A 21,783-nucleotide genomic window follows, 5' to 3' on the forward strand; every position below is an offset into this window, starting at 1 on the left:
GGAAGGCTCAGGGGCTTTTCATCTTTGCCCAGAAGCAACTAGTGCATCTGTGCAGATTAATGCATGTTTAATGAGAGGATCCTAATCACTTGATGCTGTTGGATCACAATAGACAGATGTGTGTGTGTGTGTGTGTGTGTGTGTGTGTGTGTGTGTGTATGTGTGTTTGATCCAATGAAAAGGGGAGAGGAGTGGTCACTGTCTGTGTTTCAGTGAGGTCGCTGTGTGTGTATGTTTGATTCAATGAAAAGGGGAGGGGGGTGGTCACTGTGTGTGTGCTTGTGTGCGTTTCAGTGAGGTCGGTGTGTGTGTGTGTGTGTGTGTGTGCGTGTTCCATGAAAAGTGGAGGTTGTGTGTGTGTGTGTGTGTATGTCTGGGTGTGGGTGGGTGTGTGTGTCTGCCCCGTTTCCCCTTCTCCCTCCTAGAGCACAAAGGGTCTCTAACAAAAAAGAAGCAGAGAACACAAGACTGCACAGTGACTCCAAATAAAGGCACCAACAGAAGCTTCATCAATAATATCAATAAGGAGCAGGGCAAGAGGAAATGAGATATCACAAATGCAGAGCCCCCCTTGTCATTGAAACACACACTGTGACCACCCCCCTACCTTTTCACTGAGAACATTTTGAAACACACACACACACACACACACACACACACACACACCCTCCACTTTTCATGGAAACACACACACGTACACACACATATACACACACACACACTCCCCTTTTCATGGAGACACACACACACACACACACACACACACACACACCCTCCCCTTTTCATGGAAACACACACACACACCCTCCCCTTTTCATGGAAACACGCACACACACATATACACACACTCCCCTTTTCATGGACACACACACACACACACACACACACACACACACACACACACACACACACACACACACACACACGAGACCATTACAACGCTCTCCTATCTCCCGGAGGAAGCCTCGAACCAATCAATGGTAGCTTTTCAAGCCAGTTGGACTGGGCAAACATTAGATCAATAAGTTATTAGCACCATTCTGTCAGTTGTAATGTTGAGATTGATCACAAGGAGGACTTGTGCATGCTACCCCGCACATCCCCAGTCTGATAAAGATGACAGATTAAGGGACTCAGGGAAGGGAATTAAGGAGTCTGGCTGTCAGAGCTGTCATTAGCTGGACATTAGTGCTGATTTTCTCTCTCTCTCTCTCCAAGCTGGGGCGGGCTGAGCGAATGCAAGCAGATTTTTTTGTAATGGTGTTAAGGGTAAGCTATTACCAAGGCAGAGATGAACCCACCCACTCACTCCACAGTGTTTGAAATCTGATTGTGTGCACTGGTGTGAGTAAAGGTGGGCTGGCAAAGGTTGCAATGTTTAAAATTATTATATATAAACAGTATATTCCTCGTCCATTTTTGGACAGCATCAGTGAATGTTTATCAACCGCGCTCTGAGAAGTGGCCAGTGAAGGGTGATTTTTAAAACAAACAGTTTGCAGGTTGATCTACCACCCCAGTTAACAATTTGTCTCAGTGACTCTCACTTCAGTGTTTGCACCTCATCCCTGAGCAGATTTGATTCCAGAGAAGAAATGACAGGCAAAAGTAAATGTTCCTGAATCATTTTCAGCTCTGGGGCTAGGGACAGATTTTCAAAACAACACATTTATTGCTCCTTCTTGATGGGAGACATAAAACTGACAAAATCCCAGAGTGTCCAGGGATGTGCAGGCTGGGTGGGTTAGCCATGGGAAATGCAGGGTTATGGGGATTGGGTGTAGGGGGTTGTGTGGGATGCTCGTTGGAGGATCGGTGTGGTCCTGCTTTCACACTATAGGGATTTCATAATAAGAAAGATTGGATCAGTTCGGATTGTATTTCCCAGAGTTTTGAAGTGGGGGTGAGGTGTGGGTTGTGAACCTCATAGAAACTTGGAAAATTCCAACAGGACAAGTCAGGCTAACTGTAGGAATGATGTTTTTAACGATCGAGGAGTTCAGGACCAGGGCTTACAATCTAAGGACATAGTCATTTAGGACTGAGATATGGAGAAATAAGACATAGGAGCAGAAATTAGGCCATTCAGCCCATTGAGTCTGCTCTACCATTCAATCATGGCTGATAAGTTTCTTACCCCCATTCTCCCGCTTTCTCCTCGTAACCCTTGATCCCCTTGATGATCAAGAACCTATCTATTATGTCTTCTCCCAAATAAAGGCCAGCCTGTGGAATTCCCTGCCACAGAAAGAGATTGAGGCCAAAGCAATGAATGCTTCCAAGAAAAAGTTGGTATCATTCTTGGGGCTGAAAGGAACAAAGGGTATGGGGGAGAACGTGGGAACGGGGATGAATGATCAGCGTTGGATGACCAACCATGATCATATTGAAAGTGAAACAGGCTCAATGGGCTGAATGGTGTATTCCTGCTCCTATTTTCTATTTTTTTTATGTGCTGGGTTATGGCGATGGATCAGGTAATAGGCATTGAAATGCTGGATCAGACATGATCACATTGAATGCGGGGCAGGCTTGATGGGTTGAATGGCCTGGGTCTTGTTTCTAATCCTAATTCCTGTTTACAGCATGGATATAGCATAGGTTTGGCCCCATCGTGTTAGTGCTGGTTCTCTGCAACAGCACCCATCTAGTGTCACTCCCTGGACTTTTTGTATCAACTACTCTTCCAACCCCGCCTTTGCATATTTACCCGTTTTTTAGCATTTAATTACACTTATACACCGATATAAACTGATCGATCATTGTAATGGGTGAGGCTGCATTCTGAAACTTCCATACGAATGGATATGATGTGGGAATGCTCAAGTAGCTCAACAGTATAAGGAACAAAGCAGCCCACTTTACACTGGAACTACATCCACCACCTTCTGTCACTTCCTTCAGCAGTGTTGAGTCACCTTTAAAGATACGCTGCAGTAACTCACCTAGACTCCACTGTCAGCACCTTCCAGACCCACAACCTCCAGAACCCAGAAGGACAAGGGCAGCAGATACATGGGAGCACAGTCGCCTTACAGATCACCACCGAGCTACTCACCATCCTGCCTTGGGGATGCATCATCATTCCATCGCTCTCGCTGGGTCAAAATCCTGGAATTCCCTCCCTGAGGTCACTGTGGATCTATGTACAAGTGATGGACTGCTGCGGTTCAAGAAGGCGGTTCACTACTATTTTCTCCAGAGCAATTAAAGATGTGCAACTAGCCAGTGATCATGTCCTATGAATGAATAAAACAAAACACACCCACTAATTACAGTTTCCAAGGAATTTCCCCTGACCTGGACCTGAACAACTGGATTGGGATATTGATTCTGGTTTGGTGCATCCCCGAGTGACCTCTGAACTCTGACCCCACGCTATTGAACGCCATCTTTCATCTTTAGCATGCGTATCAATGGCAAGGCCAGCATTTGTTGCTTATGCCTGATTGCCCTTGACGATGCTGGTGACCTTCCTTCATCATTTAATGTTTTCATAAACTAATCAACAGAAATGTTCAAAGCAAATTTGTGTTAAGAGTGCTCCCCTGTCCGAATGCCTCTATGATCTTTCTTCTCATAGGGCTTTGAACACAGCAGTGTTCTACAGATTAGTTTTAAATTTCTCGAAGACTCCCAAGGCAATCCACAAGAACTGAACCACTCTTCCTCTGAAACCAGGTGCTAGATCCGTTTCAATTGCAAATGGAGGTCCCAAAACAAATTTCCTCGTTCTCTTCCGTCCTCTGCTCAAAGGCCAGTCCTTGACGAATATTCATTAAATAGGGTCAACAAACGTGAAGCTGGAGAAACGCAGGACCGATAGCATCAGAGGAGTAGGAAAGTCGCCGTTTTGGGCCGAAATGCTTTGTCAGGGCTTCTGCTGTATTTGACCATGACCATGTTTACTAGTTCTGGCTTCCAGCGTCTGCAGACCTTAAACTGTCTCCTTCACCAGTTAGGGACAGGAGTAGGCCTCGAGCCTGTCCAGCTTTCAACAAGTTCATGGCTGATCTGTGGCCTAATTGCATAGCCTGCCTTTGGCCTGTATCCCTTAGTACCTTCGTTAAACAAAAAATCATCTCTCTTGGATTTAAAATTAACAACTGATCTCGCATCAGCTGCTATTTGTGGAGGAGAGTTCCAAGCCTCTACCACACAATGTGGGTAGAACATCTGTGATTTATTTACCATGAATAAAGTGATGAAGCAGGCCCCAAAATTATCTCAGCTACAACAGGGGTCAAACCCTGTAGTGCTGGCCCAATTTCAGTCTCACTAATTGGCCCCTCCTAACGAGGTACTACGGGACCCTGTTCCATTTGCTGGACAGGACTGACTGCTGTGTCAGATTGAGGATCTGTGTGAGGCCTGAGCAGGCTTCTGTCAATCCAAGCACCACTCCCCTCCTGAAGAAACTAAATTGAGTTGAATGCCTGAACTGAAATACTGTTACACAGGCACAAAGTCGAAACTTTTCATTTTGTGGCCTCCAGGACTGCCATGCCAACTAGGGTCCAACCCACTAGTACCCTCTTCTCATGCTGTGTATATTGGTGTTTCCTTTCTAAGTTTTAATTTCTTGCTTCCCAGCCCTGATGAGTGCAATATTACTCTGTGTCTCTTTTTAGCAACGTTTTAAATAGAAATGTGTTGATATCATAGGAAGAAACTTCAAGGAATTCAGTGAGTGACACATTATGCTAGTTCTGTTTTTTTGTCTTCAGTCTAAACTCATGCTGGCATTCATTAATGACTAATTAATGAATGTGTTCTCATTCATTATCATTTAATTAGTACCCCAGGGTAATTAGTCAGAGAAATGGGTCCAGTTCCAGAAATTGCTGCCAGTTTGAAGGTAGTATGGCTGAGAAGTATAATAGTGTCATTGTTACAATATTCTTAATCTTATTTTAATATCAATTTTACACAAATTACCTGTTTACACAAAGTCTGTTTTTTAAAAAAAAATCCTGTTAAGCCATCCCACCAGCTTTTGAGCCTCAGTCCATCACAACGCATCTCAACAAGGATGGAGAAGGCTGATCCTGAGGTCAAGTAATGTAAACTTCTCTGGGTGGCTCAGTGAGTGAATATGCACAGTACTGAGTGAGGAGGATGTCAGGCTCTGATTCCAGGTCTGTACTAAGTTAAAGACAGAAAACGCTGGAAATACTCACAGTCAGCATCTGTGGCAAGAGAAACAGAGCTAATGAGTTCACCAAGAGTTACATTGACAACCAATTTAAGATGATTAGTTAGAAATTGCCAGTCGTTACCTATACCCATATACAGGGACTCTATCCTCTACAGAAAAAAAAGACATTGTGCCTTTTTGAATTGAAAAAGTATGATGGAGGAAGGCAGTATTCCTTGATGTATTCTCAATGGTAGTACCATGAAACTCAGTGACCTTTTCTGATGCAGAATAACTCTTTTTTTAAAAATTGGATAAATACCTGAAGCAAAAGATATGGATGGGGCAGTGTGGAGGAGACAGCATGAACTCGTTGGGTCAAATGACCTTTTTCTGTGCCACATCCATTCTGTGATTCTATTAAATTGTTGCCCTCTTTGAGATTTGGCATTCTTGCAATTCTGTCCTGATGAGTGTATAATTGGAAAGCTAAGGCAGCATCTCTCTTACTTTCAGCTCTACAAGAGTCAATGTTTCAAGCCTGTGAGCCTGGGGGGTCACTCTTCACAGATGCTGCCTGACTTGCTGAGCATTCCCAACACTTTCACTTGTAATTATCAGATTCCCAGCATCTGCCGTATTATTTATGCACTGAGTTCCCATAGAAGCATTCACACTGGATCATTTGGGTGACCAGCAATTCCCACATGCTGCAGTCGCAATACATCACTTGACCTGCTATCTGTAGAGTATTTTGCATAATTGATTCATTGATCACTTTTGTGTCCCTTCTCCTTACCCTTTTATTGTAATAATTATTGTTTTAATTTTGCATGATATTCACTCCCGTAAATCACCTTGGTATATTTTAGTGTACTAGGGATCACTTTGGCAACACTATGGATGCCCCATCAACAATAACAACAAGCAATGAAGCCAGGTCTTGTTCCACTCCTTGCTGGGAAGCCTGTTGGTATTGAATCATAGAATCCCTACAGTGTTGAAGCAGGCCTTTCAGCCCATCAAGTTCACACCAACCCTCTGAAGAATATCTCACCTAGACCACCCTGTAACCCTGCATTTCCCCATGGCTAACACACCTAGTCTACGCATCTCTAGACACTATGTGCAACTTAGCATGGCCAATCCACCTAATCTACACATCTTTGGACATTGGGAGGAAACCAGAGCACACAGGTGAAACCCACACCAACACAAGGAGAATGTGCATGTTCCAAAAAGACAGTAGCCTAAGTGTAGAATCAAACTCAGGCCTCTGGTACTGTGAGGCTACAGTGCTAACCACTGACCCACCATGCAATAGCCGAAAGATCTATGTGGTTTTACAGCCTGTGGACGTTTATTGTTGAGTCCCCATGGGTGAGGTTCTGGAGGGTACCTGGCAAGTAATGGACTTCAGGGAGAAATGGGATTCTCAGGAATTGAATGAAAAAGAAAGGCTATTACTATTCAGCTAAACTGGCTTCTGGCAGAATCCGTCGAAAATAAAAGTTGTATCACACTTGTGCACCCAGGCCCAAGTGGCTTGCAATGTGCTGAACTATCTGAGTGATATAATGGCAGCGCTATATCATCATAACAGGATCCATCAACCTAATTCCCTGCAGTGCATCTCATAATATGGGGTCTATCGCTCCTTGTGCAGCCCCTGTTTCAACAGCTCCCTGAGCTGAGTGACTAAAAGCCTACTTGTTAAACTCTTGACAACTAATGGGGCCCATATTAAAAACATAATTCACAAAATGCTCAAACTACAGATGGTGCTTTTAAGTTTTACTGCAGATTTATTTATACTGTTCGAGTACTGTAAAAGGGAGCTCTCTCCACTTGTGACATCAGACTTCGGCCGCTGACTGTCGCAAATGTTCTTTTTTGACACAATTAGTTCAGCTTCTGAGCTCATAATGTGGAATACTTCATTGGGAGAAATACCATGAAATTGAAATTAAATTTTCTGTGCTGTTTTGCCACCCGTGTTACTTGAAGTTAGAGCATTTATAAGACGAGTGTATTGCAAAACAATGAAGAGCATTTTCTGAACTGATGGTGGTCCTTTTGTTAGCGTGACAATGATCACACACTCTCCCTCCTGATTCCAGGCGAATTTTGAAAGAACAGTCAACAATAAAAAGTCCCTGGTCTCGAATGTTGATCTTGTACCTGCTAACATCCGAGGTTTGGGAATGAAAATGAAGGATAATACATATAACCAGAATGAACATGATAAAAAAAAACTTTAGGGAGGTGACAACCTGATGGTATTATGGATGGTCTATTCAATCCAGAGACCAATATAATGTTCTGGGGACACAGCTTTCAAATGAGACTGCGGCAGATGTGGAATTTGAATTCGATAAAAAGTAACATGTCAAATGTTGGGGAAAAACCCAACCGGTTGACTAATGTCCTTTAGGGAAAGAAACTGTCATCCTTACCTGGTCTGGCCGACGTGACTCCAGACCACAACAATGCGGTTGAATCGTAACTGCCCCCTGGGCAATTAGGGACGGGCAGTGAATGCTGCCTTGTCTATGGTGCCCTCATCCCATAAACGAATAAAAAAAATGTAGCTTTACTCGCTTACAGAAGGATCGAGGATGTAAATGTCCGAAGTAACTGAGTGCTGTGTTGGACACATGGAAATCTTTTCCTTTGATTAATTTTGGTGAACGATTTCTAACTTGAATAACGTAAATTGTAAAAACTTTGTTATTAATTTCTTGGAATGTGTTAGAAAATTAATCCCAGAGTATAATTCCATCCTCGAACTGTCACTTTACCTCTTTCTTTGCCCTTGTATTTTTTCCATGTTCTTACTATGTTGTTCTTTGCAATAAACAAAAAGCAAAGATATCAGAAGCCCGACACATGTAGTGGGCACCAGTGAGACAAGAAAGGATTATCGCTCTGTCTCATTTACACTGGGGGTAAACCATTGTCCTGCACACATTCCCACCCTGACGTACTTGTAAGAATGCCCTCTGTTGTTTCTGATTGTGCTAACTTCTCCTTTGCGCAGATTTGCTGTCCCCAATCTGTTTTGTTAATACCGGCGTAGGGACTTAGCAATTCTAAGCGGTGAGGCATGTTCTTGACTGACAAGAAATGACTTACTCTACTGCAAGTCGCTGTCTTATGACTATCTCCAAAGAGATACTAGGCTAACCCAAATTACGTCACTTCCATTTGAAGTAAGGCTGATGGAACTGTAACAATTAGGACACAGACAGCTAGAACTGACTAGTCGTTCCCAGAGAATGTCACACATACCCTGGTGTATGAAGCTGTACAAAGGTTTCAGAGGTAGCACTCTCACACCAACTGCCTTATAAAAGCAAAACCAAACTTTAAGTTCGTAACGGCTCAGCCATTGAGATTTTCTTCCCAGTGTGAATTCAGTGCCAATTATTGCACAGTTGTGAATATTTACAACTTATTGCATAAGCTATCTGTGTGTTGGCCTTCTGATTAAAATGAAGTTCTTGTACTGTTGAGGGAGGCCCTGTGGCCATTGGAACTGGGATGAGATCCGTCCAAACTAATCTCTGTGTAGGATCCATTTTACCATCAGAGGGAGGAGTCATTACTTCCTGTCAATCTGGACAGTACTTAACCCTCGAACAAGGTGAAAGAATAGGACATGACCCAGGCCTTTTGCTAGGAGAAGGAATTTCTGTATGAGACACATAAAACAGGATAACAACTGAAAATAGGCACTAAAGTGAAAGAAAGGACTGCGGACCTGGAAATCTGAAACAAAAACTGAAATTAGACCATAAGACCATAAGACATAGGAGTAGAAGTAAGGCCATTTGGCCCATCGAGTCCACTCTGCCATTTAATCATGGCTGATGGGCATTTCAACTCCACTTCCCTGCACTCTCCCCGTAGCCCTTGATTCCTTGTGAGATCAAGGATTTATCATTCTCTGCCTTGAAGACATTTAACATCCCAGCCTTCACTGCACTCCGTGGCAATGAATTCCACAGGTCCACCACTCTCTGGCTGAAGAAATGTCTCCTCATTTCCGTTTTAAATTTACCCCCTCTAATTCTAAGACTGTGCCCACGGGTCCTAGTCTCCCCACCTAACGGAAACAACTTCCCAGCGTTCACCCTTTCTAAGCCATACATTATCTTGTAAATTTCTATTAGATCTCCCCTCAACCTTCTAAACTCTAATGAATACAATCCCAGGATCCTCAGCCATTCATCGTAAGTTAAACCTTGCATTCCAGGGATCATCCGTGTGAATCTCCGCTGGACACGCTCCAGGGCTAGTGTGTCCTTCCTGAGGTGTGGGGCCCAAAATTGGACACAGTATTCTAAATGGGGCCTAACTAGAGCTTTATAATGTCTCAGAAGCACATCACTGCTTTTATATTCCAACCCACTTGAGATAAATTACAACATTACATTTGCTTTCTTAATCACAGTCTCTACCTGCAACTTAACCTTTCGATAAAATAGCCAGATAAAATTGCTGGAGAAACTCAGCAGGTCTGGCAGCATCTGTGGAGAGAAAGCCTTGCAGCTGACTTTCTCCAGCAATTTTAGCTAAAAGAACACAATTGTTCACACAGTTAGTGAAGATTTGTTCAAAATACTGATTTACAAGCACGGCCAAAAATATGTACAAGTGTATTGCTCCTAAGCTTTCTAATTTACTGCCCCAAATCAATGTGGCCCAGTACAAATTTCAAATTGGTGTCAGCATGTACTGGACAGTTTACCATGAATTCTGTGTACTTTTGGTAACTATCCATTAAAGTTAGAATTCAGAGAAATGAAAATGCAGGAGAGCTTGATTTGGGTACATTTCTTTCTGTCATTGCATGGCAGTATTGAAAGGTTTTAAAAAATCTTCACAGTATCAGCCTTTCCAGTACTCAGTAGCTTTCTGAAAGAGATTGTCACGAGGATGAGAACCTATTTTTCTCCTGTGCACATTTTCTTTAAACATTTATGTGTGAAATGCTGCTCAGATTTGAAATTTTATTTGAAGGCTCGCTCCGTTCCTGAAAGCTGTCTGTTAATTTTCCAAATTGTCAGATAAAAAACATATATAACTAAATGGACCCTGACTTTGTGGCTTTTAATGATGTTACATCCATTTTCTTGCCACTTTGCTAATCTTATATTTCAAATCATATTAAATTGTGTTGTCCCTTCTTCTTCTTATTGCTTCCATCACTTAGTCTCGAAATTCTGTCGTGTAAATGTTAATCGTGTTTTATTTGTCTCTCATATTTAAAGGTTACTAGGTGCTTGGGCTTTTAAATCTTTCTGTTTGACATGGGTAGTGGAGAGAGGGAATATATATTTTAAGGTTAAATTCTTTGTTCTTGACATGGTGCGATTTTGATAACCTGGGCGTGTTTATCTGTCAAACTTTTGCCCTCACCCATCCGGTAAGAATTTATACTCTTATAAAGTATACATTGAATTTCCTGGGTTATGACAGGTATCAGAATCTTTACCTCACACAGGTAACTGGTTATTGCCTGTGTTTCCTCTGGGTGCTTTGGTTTCCTGTCACAGTCCAAACTTGCGTGGGTTGGGGTGGATTGGCAATGCTAAGTTGCCCATTGTGTCCTGGGATGTGCAGGCCAATTGGATTGGCCATGTTAAGTTGCCCATTGTGTCCTGGCATGTGCAGGTGGATTAACCATGGGAAATACAGGGTTACATAGGGTAGGGGAATGGTCCTGGGTGGGATGCTCTTCAAAGGACTGGTGTGAACTCAATGGGCCAAATGGCCCACTTCCATCCTGTAGAGATTCTATGATTCCATGAAAAACAGTGAACTTTGGCAGGCCACTTGACCATGTATGGCTCCGAGGTTAGGTTCAAATCTGCATCTGCCCACATTTCCAAGCTAATGCACTCTCCAGCGAAGATTAATAGATTGAAAGTAGGAGTGAGAATCCTGGCAGATTTATTTCTGCCCCTTCCAACATCCCCCCCCCCACCCCATCTAAGGGAGCTCGAGGACAATTACAGTGCTGCCTCCTGAGCTGCTCGGGGCTAAGTCAGCACAAGCCAGGGATAGAAGCTGCTGTGCTTTTCCTTTCCTGGCGATTGTAACACTTAACTTTGAAGGCGAGCAAGAAGGGCTGGTGTGGGTTTAATAAGTGATCTGCAGCGTTCTGAATTCATCAGTCAGAAGGAATGAATGCTGCTGCATGTGTCTGTCTCCTCAGTTTGGTTAATAAGCACCTGACAGCTGAAAATTTGTTGTTTGAAATGCGCACACTCTGCTGCTTCCTGTTCGTATGCAGCATCATGCTTTCAGTCTCACCAACGATATTAGGAACATATTGATTTTAAATCTGTTCAGTGTACGCTGTAATTGTATATTAGAAGCTGGCGTCGGTGTTGAGAGAAAGAGAGTGTGCCACGGATGTAAGGATTATGTATTGCCATATAATCCAGCAGGAGGAAAGTGAGAACCTAAGGGGAGCAAGAGGGTGGAACTAAAATAATGGGACTCACAAGAGGTTTAGAACCAGGAGAGGAAAATCTAAGCAGACTGAGAGAGGGGGAAAGGCAGCAGATTAGAGGAAGGAAGTAAGGAAGCTTCTGAAAACAATCTTGAGAATGCATGGGTAAAATTTGCAGCTTGATTAGTACAGATGCGGGTAATGGGTGATGACTTGTGCCCACGCTCTGCTCGAATGTTGTTCAGTCTGATTTGAAGTATTTTATTACGACAAAATAGCAAATAAGGTCAGTTTCGTTTTAACATGTGTGCTTCAGCTTCTCTCTGCCTCAATTGATTTAGAGATCTCTGGCGCGAGGGCACAGAGATTAATTAGCTCAGGAAAGGAAAAAAGAAGTAGTGGTGGGGGAGTGGGGGTGCATGTTGGAAATCCAAAATTTACAGCAGAAGGAAAATTATGATGCAGCAGTGGAGAAGTTTAAAAAAAAAGCAACAAGACTTTGGCATGAATTTTTACAGCATTGATGTATAAACAGTGTAGGGCAACAAAGTCCATACTGAATATAATGATGTACAGGTGGTCTTTGATATAGTGTAATGACCATTCTTTCCTCTCTTTTTTTTATTTCCCCCCTCCACAGATGAAATTTTAGGAAAGCGAAGAGTATGTTCACCAAACAACAACAGTGACTGTCCAGAAATCAAGAGGCAAAGAAGTGAGTCTCCAAAGGGTAGGTTTATAATTTTCTGAAATGGGTTATAGCTAAACTGTAGGGAATGGGTCAGCTCAGTTGGCTGTGTTTTTTATTTCGAAAATATATTCATTTAAAAAATAACTTTATATACATAATCCCTAAAGCTGTTTGGTTCTGTACAGTAGCATATGAAGGAACAAGCAATCATTGGAGTTTGACTCGATCTAACAAACCAAAGGAAAAACTGTAAGAACTGTGGAGGCTGGAAATCAGATGAAAGCAGATATTGCTGGAAATGCTGAGCAGGTCTGGCACCACCTGTGGAGAGAAATCAAAGTTAACATTGCGGGTCCAGTGACCCTTCCCCAGAACTCTCAAACCAAAAACATTACTTACTGGTGCAGGATTATGTTGGCGTACATTTGAGGCACTGAGGAGAGTCTGATAACTGAGTGGACCCCATTTAACCTCTGCTGAAAGGCCTTAGCTGGTGATCTTTCCTTACTGCACCTTGGCAGCAGCTGCCCCAAGTTTTTTGTGTGCCCTCCAGCATGTAGTTCTGGCCCTTGCAATGTGCCAGTTTGCAACATTCAGTTAGGGTCAACTCCTTGCAATAGAACAACAAGTTTTGGTCAGGCCAAAGAAGGTCTTTTACCAAATCGATGGTCATCCAGGTTTGCAATGCGTACTGATGCCAACAGCATGGGTTCAATTCCCACACTGGCTGAGGTTACCATGAAGGTGCTGCACTCTCAACCTCATGGTGACCATGAGATTATCAAGAAAGGGACTATGGTGACTTTATCTTTATAGATGAGCAGAATTACTGTCTTGTGATTTTTATTGTGGTAAGTATTTTTTCAAAGTAATTTGTATTCCCCCTCCATTCAAAGCTCTCCCTTCCTTCTTGTCTCCTGCTGAAGTTTAAGTGGCTAGCCCACTGCTAGACCTTGGGAGGGGCCCATGCTGACTACTCCCACATGGAAGAAAACGGCTCAATGCTCTACACGGAAAAATGCTGTGACGGGAAACTTTGACTTCCATGTGCACACGGTCCCGAGTGCCACTTTGACACAATCACCTGGGGCTTGCATCTGGATGACAGAAGAGATAATGACTTGTAGAGATGCCCTGGTGCTCATTGATTGATCAAGGTTTTTTGTCACAGAAAATATGTGACCACCATCTCTTATTAAGTGGCTACTGCACTTTTTTGGATTTTCAGTGTTAAGGCAAACTGCTGGATAGCATGTGTGTAAAATATTCTTAGTTTCCGTCATCTATACTTGCAGTGTTGTTTTATAGGTCATCATGACACGTTTCATGTTTGAAGATGGATGTGTTTGAAGATGCTGGAGCTGGGTTTGTGTTATAGGTCAGAGTTTGGGTCACCAAATTTCACATCTTGTGTAAATGTAGAAATCGCTGTTTCCCATAGCAACAGCTTGATTATAGTTTACCTTGACTATAGGCAATACAATTATTAATGGAAATCATGATGGAAATGGACACTTTCAACAGGACCAGAACTCTTATTTGGGTTTGAGAAATGTACACCTGCTCTTGCCTGGTTAAAACTGGCTAAATTGTTCCATTTTCTGCTTTGTCAAATCAATGAGCAGCTTGATTGATACCAACAATTGGAACAGGGACCAAGCATAGTTTCAGAACAGGGCTGTGATCGCATTTAATAAACAGAGTGGATCAATGACGGAGCATAAGGAATAGGAGCAGTGGTAGACCATTTGGCCCCTTGAGCCTGCTCTATTCTGCAATATAATGATGGTTGATCATGGGCCTCAACTCTACTTTTCCCTCATTCTCTGCATCTCTTCAATTCCCAAGAGACCACAAATCTCAGCCTTGAGTATATTGAATGATGGACAACCATTGCTCTATGGGGTAGAGAATTCCATAGGCTCATAAACCCTCTGAGTGAAGAAATGTTTCCTCATCTCAGTCCTAAATGATTAACCCTTCTTCCTCAGATTTTGAGCTCCCAGCCAATGGGTGATGCCTCTTGATGTCTACCAGTCAAGCCACTTCAGGATCCTGTATGTGTTGAAGAGATCACCACCTCTCACACTGCTAAACTCTGGAGAATATAGGCCCAGTTGACAGAAATAATCATTCCAGGAACTGATCTGGTGAAACTAAACCGCTGCACCAAATCAAATGCAAGTATATTCTCCTTTAACTATAGGGATCTCATGAAAATCAAGGCAAGAGCACAGAAATAAAAACCAAAAGAACTGCATATGCTGTAAATCAGGAACAAAAACAAAATTGCTGGAAAAGCTCAGCACGTCTGGCCATATCTGTGGAGGTGAAAACAGAGTTAACGTCACTGGTCTGGGGAACTTCCCCAGTTCTGAGGAAGGGTCACCGGACCCCAAATGTGAACTGTTTTCTCTTCCACAGACGCTGCCAGATCTGCTGAGCTTTTCCAGCAATTTTGTTTTTGTTCCAGGAACACAGAACTGTTGTCTCCAGTGATAATTAGGAAGATAGAACTTAAGAACAGGGTAGTCCATTTGACACTTGGAGCCTGTTCTGCCATTTAGTAAGATCATGGTGGATCTGGTTGTGGTGTCACCACTTTTCCTATCTGGAACTCTCCCACAACCCTTGGACTCCCTTGTCTATCAAAAGTCTATCTAACTCACTGTTGAATAAATTCAGTGACCCAGCCACCAGTGTTTCCTGGGGAAGAGAATGCTACAGGCCAATGGCCCTTTCATTGACAGAATTTCTCATCATTCCAGTTGTGAAGGCAAGACTTCTTATTCTTGAAGTGAGTTCCCTAGTTTGGATCTTTGTCTCTTTTTCTGTAGGCTGAGCTTTTCCTGGTGCCCTACCTGACAACCCCTTATCACAACTGTTTTGTTCACCTCTGACCCACGGCTGGTTTAGGTCAGAGGTCACCAGTGTTGCTGTGAGAAGTGGTTCTTTGGGATTTTTCTGGGTTTTTGATGCAGGAACATTATCAGACAGGAAGGAAAAAGAGAGAAATGAGGGAATTCCTCCGCATTTTTAAAATGAGCTTGCAGCAAACTCCATCTCTGACAAGTAAAGTCACTGAATGATTGACTGAGTTTCAGGAGGTTGCTTAGTAACTAACAGCTGGCTGGCCCCGCTACTCTCTTGTGTTGAAACTTTTACTGAAGGATTTGGCACCAAACTCCCAGCATGCAATGCCTGACAGCAGAGGACAGAAGAGGAAAGCAACATGGGAATTAGAAAGGAAGTCAACTGGAAAAGTGCTACTGAAGGTAATAGACAAGTGGAATAAATTACCAGGGAAGGGAATGGTACAAGTGGGTTCACGATGCAATTTGATGTACACATGAGGATTGAGGGATGTAGTGAAAAGTCAAATATGTAGTACGGTTGATCCATAATCGTAATATATGTATCATCTCTATATCTCTATCTCTATCCCTTTATCTATCTTTCTGTTTCCATCTCTTTCCCTATCTCTCTATCTTTTTATCTCTCTCTATCTCCCTCATCTCTATCTCTCTATCTCTCCCTATCTCTTTCTCTTTATCTCTTGCTCTCGCTTCATTATAGATAAAGAGATAGATGAGAGAGGGATGGGTCTGTTTGGATGCTATTCAGAGGGTCAATGTGACTCAGTGGGCTGAATGGCCTGCTTTCACACTGTAGGGATTTTATAACGGTCTCTGCTGTTCTCAGTTTGTTTTTGTGAAATTTAATACTTCCATTTGAAAGGAAGTGCAATTGAGTGGTGGAGGTGATAATGCTGTAATGATACGTTAAGCAACAAACTGATATTGTACTGGGAGAATTGGATACATGAGGGTGGACCTGAGAAGAAATCTTCTATATGTGTGGTTGTCTTGCAGCATTGTGAGAAGATGAAAGTCACAGTTACTTGTAAGGAAATTGAGCAGCTTGGAGTGCTGGCTAGTCAGTCGGAACAGGAAGACTCTGTGTTTGACATTTCTTGCAGGATGAGTTGGAAGGGCAGCTGAGTGAGGGGAAGGGTGCAACAAGAGGCTTTCACATCCTCCAGGGTCAAATCCAGCAAACTTCACGAGGAATCAATCATTTAAGACTGAAATAAGGAAAGATTTCTTCACTTGAAGCTTGTTAACCTTTGAGGTTTTCTACCTCAGAGACCTGCCTCATCAATGAGTGCATTTAAGATGGAAATAGACAAATTTTTGATCTCAAAGAGAATTGGGGAAGTAGAGCTCAAGCAGAAAGGTCAGTGGGATTCCATTGAATGGGCTTGAGAGGTTTATAGCACAGGCCCATATGATACTGCTTTCTCCTATTTTGAAATTGTCACAATTCCCAGTCCCTTAACACTAACTACCGCTGAAGAAGACACATATGGATTTTGGTTAAACATAAGATTGGTCTTGATGGAGATGCTTCCCTAGGTTAAATTGCAGACTGAAGTTTGGAATCAATGCTGTTACTGGAAGTAAATGAGATACTGGAGACAGATGCATATCTGACGGGCCACTATCACTGCCTGATTTTTGCCTCTTCTGTTTGCTTGGTGTGGCTTTTGTTGATCTAGTTTTGGAGGCCATCTCTCACGGAAGGCACAAATTTTATTTTGTAGGCAGCCAGGTCCCTGAAATGGCCCACACTTGGTTCATGGCTTGCTGCTGATACTTCAATTATTTCTCGTACTTTATATGACTCAGTCTTATGGCGTACAGCTTTTAAAAGCTGTTCCTCCAGTGGAGGTATTTGGTAGGAATCAGGAACAAGGTTGGTTTGAGTCAGAAGTCCATTTTTAGTTGACTTCAGTAGAACGTAAAATTAGGCGAGATTTGAAATGGGATTCCATTTACACCTGCGGCCCAGGGTCAGGGGTGGTGTGAAAGCCACTTATCATGCCTTCAGTTTCCCCTTCTCTCAGCTGTCCTTCCAACTCATCCTGCAAGAGATGTCAAACTGGGGGACTTCCTGTTCTGAATGACTGGCCAGCACACCAAGCTGCTCAATTATGTATAAGAAACCGTTGTTTTCATCTTACAACGCTGTGAGCAAATTGCTAACAATGAAGACCCCTTTCAGATTCACTTTGTTTGTCAAACTCTCCTGAAATAGGTTCCATCTAAACCTGCTTTGTTCCTTTGTTTTGGGGGAGTGATGGGGTGTGCACCAGCTCGCAGTAACTCTGTTGATGATCCTTTTTAAGGGCTTTATTTCCATGTGACGATGGCGAGAAATGTTGAAAATAAGATAGTGAAAAGTGATTTTTCAGGTCCTCCGATCTCTGGTGCACGGAAAAGTCAAATTACAATTTTATTAAGTAGGATTCTGGGATTTTCACTAGCATTTCAAGGATTGAATACAGCAGATTTGTCTGTTTGTTTTGTGTGAGCTGTAAATCAGTGGTCTTGGTGATTTTATTACATTAATATCAGAAATAAACCAGTTCCAGACTGTGCAGTGGCAGTTAATATAATAGTGAAGAGTTGAAAGGAGTAAGGACATTAGTGCAGTTCTACTGTGTGATTCTCCAACATCTAGGGTCCAAGGTTATATTGTAACCTTTTGATCCCAGTTCCCTCAATTAAACATTTGTTCTGATCCTGACAGCAACAGTCCCATGCATTTTTGCAACATGCATTTTTATAGTGCCTTTTGTCCTAAGGCACTTCACAACAGCATTAGTGACAAAAGGTGGCATCGACCCGCATGTGGCGTGGCTACCAGAAGCTAGGCGAAAGAGGTGGATTTTTATGGAGTAAATGAGGTGGAGAGGCAGAGAAGTTTAGGGAGGGATTTCCAGAGCTTAGGGCTTGATGAAGGTCATCAGTAATGGAGCAATTAAACTCAGGGTGCTCATGAAGACAGGAGGAGCAGAGTTATCGCTGACCATCAGAGGACTGGATCACTGAATTGGGCAAAAGCTAAATCATAGTAGGTTTTGAAAAGTAGGATGAGAATTACAAAAAACAAGCCAAAATTGAACATGGGAGTACGGGCAAACTGGTATAAGAAAGGATACAGGCATTCGAGATTTGGATGACCGTAATTTATGGAGAGTGGAACATGAGTGTGCATTGAAATAGTCAAGGAGTAGGACCAGTTGAGGACTGATGGGGCTGAGAATCTGATTGGATGGTGTGGGGAGCATTGCCCCTCAATGAGTGGGAGCGCAGATCAGCCTGGAAAAAAGAAGTAAATACACATTGACCCAAACATTCAACAACATTGGCAGGAGCATGGAGTAACGCAGAGGCCAGCCTGATGTTCGAAGTGGCAACATTGTGAAATTTAATCATAGGAAAGAAAAAAGCCAAGGTAGAATATCTGATGCGTGCAAGATCACTCAGGGGGTGAGATAGGGCTTGAGGTAAGGTAAGGTAACCTCAGGTCTGCTTTACTCATGAGTTCCAAAGCGACAAGAGGTTCCAGACCTGACTCATCAGGTGTCTCATCCCATTCTCTGTTTTGTAGCCTGTTACTGCATTAGTACCCATGGATGCGCGACAAATCCCAAGCTATAGGTTACAAATTCTAGGACACAATTTAAGGAAATAGGAGCAGGCATTGCTTTTCAAGCCCACTCTGCCATCCAATGAGATTGTAATTGATCTTCTACAGCATGTCCATATTACTGCACTGTCCCAATGGTTTTGATATGTATAATGTCAGCCTTGACTATACTCAAAGACTGAGCTTCCAAGGCCCTCTGAGGAAGAGAATTTCAAAGATTTGCCACCCTCCCAGTGAAGAAATATCTCCTCATCTTGAATTAAATGGCCTGCACTATATTCTGAGAACATCTGCCCTGTTTCTAGACCCCTACCCATCCCAGCTGTGGGAAACATCTTTACTGCATTTGTCCTGTTGACTTCTGCCTATAAGAATTTTGTAAGCTAGAATGAGATCGTCTTTCACTTTTCTAAAGTCTGGAGAATATGGGCTCCACCTTGTTAATCTTTCATTTCAGGACAGTTCCTCCATCCTAGGGATTAGTTTGGTGAACCTTCATTGTACGCCCTCTATGATGAATCTATCTTGCTGTAGATAAGGAGATTAGAGCTGCAGCAGATGAGATATCGCCAAGTCTGGCTATAATAGCAGTAAGACACCTTTACTTCAATACACAAATCCTTTTGTAATAAAGGCCAGCGTACTATTTTACCTCCTTAGTGGCTTGATGTACCTGCAAATGAACAAAGGGACCCAAGTCCCTTTGGAGTTCAATGTTTCTCACTATTTAAGATCTGCCCTGTATTTCTGTTTTTATTTTCTACTGAAGTGGATAGCCATATCTTTCTCCACATTGTATACCATCGACCAAATTTCTGCCCACTCAGTCAGCCTCACCAAACCACCTTGCAGCGTCTTTGCATGCTGCTTGCAAATCACACTTACACCGAGTCCTGTACCATCTGCAAACTTGGAAATATTACAATTATTTCCCACATTCAAGTCATGGACAGCTGGGGTTCAACGCTGATCCTACCAACCCGCTAGTTACAGAATCCCAACAGTGTAGGAGCAGGCCATTCAGTCCATACCAACCCACCCCCTCCCCAGAAGATCATCCCACCTAAATCTGTCTCCTACCTTATCCCTATAACTCTGCATTCCTCATGGCTAACCCACCTAATTTGTACAACTTGAACACTATGGGCAATTTAGCACGGCCAATCCACCTAACCTGCACATCTTTGGACTGTGTGAGGAAACCTACACAGACACAGGGAGAATATGCAAACTCCACATAGACGATCACCCAAGGGTGGAATTGAACCCAGGTTCCTAGGGCTGTGAAGCAGGAGAGCTAACCACTGAGCCATCGTTTCACCTCAAATGATCCCTTTATTCCTACTCTGTTTTCTTTCCATTAACCAGTTCTCAATCTAAACCAAAATGTTCCTCCCCCATTCCAAATACTCCAGTTTTGTTTCCTAGTATCACGTGCGGGCCCTTATCAGAATAATTGTAAAAATCTGAAGAATTTCTACAGCAAATCAGTGAGTAACTTTCCATGAAGTTAGATTTTTAAAAACTTTCTAATGAATGTGTTATCTAATTAATGTTATACCACTAATTGTTCATCTGCATTAGAAAGGAAAATGTTCCCAGAAATTGTGAAAAATAATTGCAGCAGCATTAATCATTTCAGGCAATTGCTTTTTACGAGGAATCTTTGCTGTGTATTTTACCAAACCAGCAACGTCTTTGAGATAATGAGAAAAGTTTGCCTTTTCTAAGCTTGGTTTCATATGCCAACCCACAGATTTAATTCGTGATACGCAGGAAGTTGGACTGTTGATTACAAATGAATCTACCTCCTGTGGCATTACTCGGGGATGGAGTGAGGTCAGAAGTACGTCTACAAAGCTTAGCATTATCACCTGGTCCCGTGTCAACTTGCTCCTTGTGCACAGGTTTTCTTAGAAGGTCCTGAGATCAATAAGAGGCCAAATCATTGATGTTTTTTGGAAGTTTGCAAGATTAGCATCTATACTTGGCTTTTCTCATTTGTCCACAATCAAAATACAGAAAATAAAAAAGATACAGTGTTTACACAGGATAGTGATACACACCCCTGTATTGAGCTTAAATTGGACCAGATATCCATTAACATAAATATGTTGTCAAAATGGTTTGATTGAGCTTCAGTTTCTCTTAGAGAAGCCTCTGATAATCTGTTCCAATGGAGGTCTACCAGTAAATATGGGTATCTGCTGTAATGGAGGTGGATGATCTGCAGTGTGGAGCTCTTTATGTATGTTCCCATTAGTATCCCCCTTGTTTTAGAACTGTTTCTGACTTCTACAGATCCTTTACAAGTGACCATTTTTTCATAAACAGATGCAATGCTTTTGTTAAAGTTGAGCACTATTTGTGCTTGTGATGCCTTTTTATTCCACAACACCGACAATGGTTCTTAGTATTTGTTGCTTTGTGTATATTTAGGTTGGCTTGTTCTGTGTCTGTTTAGTGGGTTTGCACTTAAAGAAGTTAATAGGGTTCTGGAGCAAGTTTACTCTTCTCCTCTTAGGACTTGTGTGTTAACCTTCCTCTCTTTTGCTTACAGAATGATTTGAATAGGTTTTGCCAAAGCTCAATTGTCTGATAGATCTCACATTTTCTGAAGAAGGGTCTAGGCCCAAAACATCAGCCTTCTTGCTCCTCTGATGCTGCTTGGCCTGCTGTGTTCATCCAGCTCCACACATTGTTATCTCAGCATTTACTCGGCTACTCTGCAAATTCTTTGAGCATCTCTGGATCAAAAACTGGCATTCTTGCAAACTTTTTTTTGTGGAGAGTCCAGATTTTGTACACTCTGTGTGTAAAGAATGAGAGAAATTGTCATTATAGAGGGTATTATCAGATTTCTGTGGCCTAAGCCTGTTGCCCAGTTCACAAGGAACTTGTGTTGCAGCCTACAGTCGACCAACAGGCATATTAACCAAACAGAAGAGGCTAGGCATTCACAGGATCATTTAGTACCCCGAGATAAAGAGACGAAAC

General features: G+C 42.5%; 1 protein-coding gene across 6 annotated transcripts in view; it reads left to right on the forward strand.

Annotated features, from left to right (window-relative positions):
* The window catches only part of samd11 (sterile alpha motif domain containing 11), a 298,185-nt gene that overhangs the window by 143,759 nt on the left and 132,643 nt on the right, over nt 1-21,783 (forward strand). For all 6 annotated transcript variants that reach the window (XM_059655663.1, XM_048561832.2, XM_048561833.2 and 3 more), the window contains one exon: nt 12,241-12,330. In XM_059655663.1, the coding sequence (XP_059511646.1) occupies nt 12,241-12,330 (90 nt within the window). The remainder of the gene's footprint in view (nt 1-12,240; nt 12,331-21,783) is intronic.

This window comes from Stegostoma tigrinum, chromosome 28 (genome assembly GCF_030684315.1).
Source record: "Stegostoma tigrinum isolate sSteTig4 chromosome 28, sSteTig4.hap1, whole genome shotgun sequence".
In the NCBI taxonomy this organism is placed as follows: domain Eukaryota; kingdom Metazoa; phylum Chordata; class Chondrichthyes; order Orectolobiformes; family Stegostomatidae; genus Stegostoma; species Stegostoma tigrinum.